At 27.3% G+C, this 1,684-nt stretch overlaps 1 protein-coding gene across 1 annotated transcript; it reads left to right on the plus strand.

The window, feature by feature from the left end:
* Positions 1-441: 441 nt before the first annotated feature.
* Positions 442-1,483, plus strand: EIN_298690 (chaperone Clpb, putative; the record flags this gene model as incomplete). Its single annotated transcript, XM_004259081.1, has 3 exons — positions 442-654; positions 1,081-1,327; positions 1,377-1,483. The coding sequence occupies 3 exons, from the start codon at positions 442-444 to the stop codon at positions 1,481-1,483; spliced, it is 567 nt and encodes a 188-aa protein (XP_004259129.1).
* Positions 1,484-1,684: the final 201 nt, after the last annotated feature.

The following is a 1,684-nucleotide window of genomic DNA, read 5'->3' on the forward strand; positions in this document are numbered from 1 at the left end:
ACATAACAAAAGGGGGAAATGTTCTAAAACATCATTAAGAACAAATCAACAACGAAACTTAGACAAACATTACCATAATAATTTAATAGATAAAAAACAATTATACAATAATTATTAAATAACTATATAAAAACCATCAGAAGTAAAACAAATAACTATATGATAACTATTATATTACTATCAAATGAAACTAATTAACTGAAATAAAATTAAGTTCCAAAATTAAGAACCAATATATAATTATTAATAAAATATCAAAATATTATCAAAAGACAGCACTATTTAATAGTAAAACGTCAAACACAGTAACAATAACATCAATTTATAATTAGAAGTTGTAATGACAAGATAGAAAAACATTAAAGGGGTATTACTTGTTATTCGATTCCAAATTGAAACAAAAATACAAACTAAGAAGTTATTTTAAGACCATTTGAAAACATGCTTTATAAACCAAACACAATTTCAATAATTTATAAAAATACCTTTTTTACTTCTTTCACTTTCGCTACTTTAAATATATTTTGGCTTGATTCTTTTAACTCAATGATTTTCAATTCGTTGTCTTTAATTGATTGTTGTGTCTTTTTCACATTTTTATGTTTTTCCAATTTAAGTGCATTTATTCAAACTCATTTTATTCAAATTCTGCAAGTTTTACAATAACCTTTTTTGTATACATTTTCTCTTGTTTTTTAGCTTTGGTAACTGTGGCGTTCTGTGCTTCTTTCTTTTTAAAATTCAAATTCCTTCTGATTCTGTTTAGTATGATGCTTTCAATTGACTAATTAAAGCTACAATTGTCCGATAATTTAGCTTCTGAATGTGTAACTTTGGCTCCAAGTCTTAAGGTTTCTTTGAAAACTTATGTTTCATTACTCTTTTCTTTTCAAATATTTTCTGTAAATCAACCTTTTGAGCAGTTAACAATTTAACAAACTTTCCATTTGTTCTTTATATTCACCAAATTCGTATTTATTTTACATCACTTCTTGAATTTTTTTCCACACATTTCTTTTTCTGGACTTTAGCTTGTTGGGTGGTAATTCTTTCAAAATTAAGTTGCTCTCTCAATGATAGAACATTCAAAATTTGTCACGATGGACAAATAACAACCCCGTCTTGATTATTGAGCCTGGCGTTGGTAAGACAGCTATTTGGAAGGGTTTGTTGCAGCCAAAAGTAAAAAAATACAAACTCATCGAACTTGAAATGGGTGCCCTGATTATTGTTGCACAATACAGAGGACAATTTGAAAGGCGACTGAAGACTGTTTTAAAGGAGGTGAAAGCGAATTGCATTCAAGTCATAAGTCTATTTCCTTTTTGTTTTTTTTCATTATTTTGTTAGTCAATTGATCAACTTGGACTGTCAAGTCAGTCGTCTTTTTATTCGGTTATTTTGTTCATTTTATTCGTATAAGGTGAACAAGACTTCCTACAATTCGCTTTCAGCAGCATATTTAGCAAATAGGCTGCTATAAGTTATTTGTCAATTTTCATTAAGATCTTATGTATGATTAAAATGTATTGGTTTTGTACCTAAACGTGATATTTATTTGTTGTTTTTATACACTTTAAATAGTATTTTCAATCTAATAACATCTTTAACTGATCACCTCTACGTGTTATTTAAGTCATTTTGATAAAATGTATAAAAAATAACACTGCAAACGACTTATCAC

The sequence above is a fragment of the Entamoeba invadens genome (genome assembly GCF_000330505.1).
Source record: "Entamoeba invadens IP1 unplaced genomic scaffold scaff_1105074726511, whole genome shotgun sequence".
NCBI lineage: Eukaryota > Evosea > Mastigamoebida > Endamoebidae > Entamoeba > Entamoeba invadens.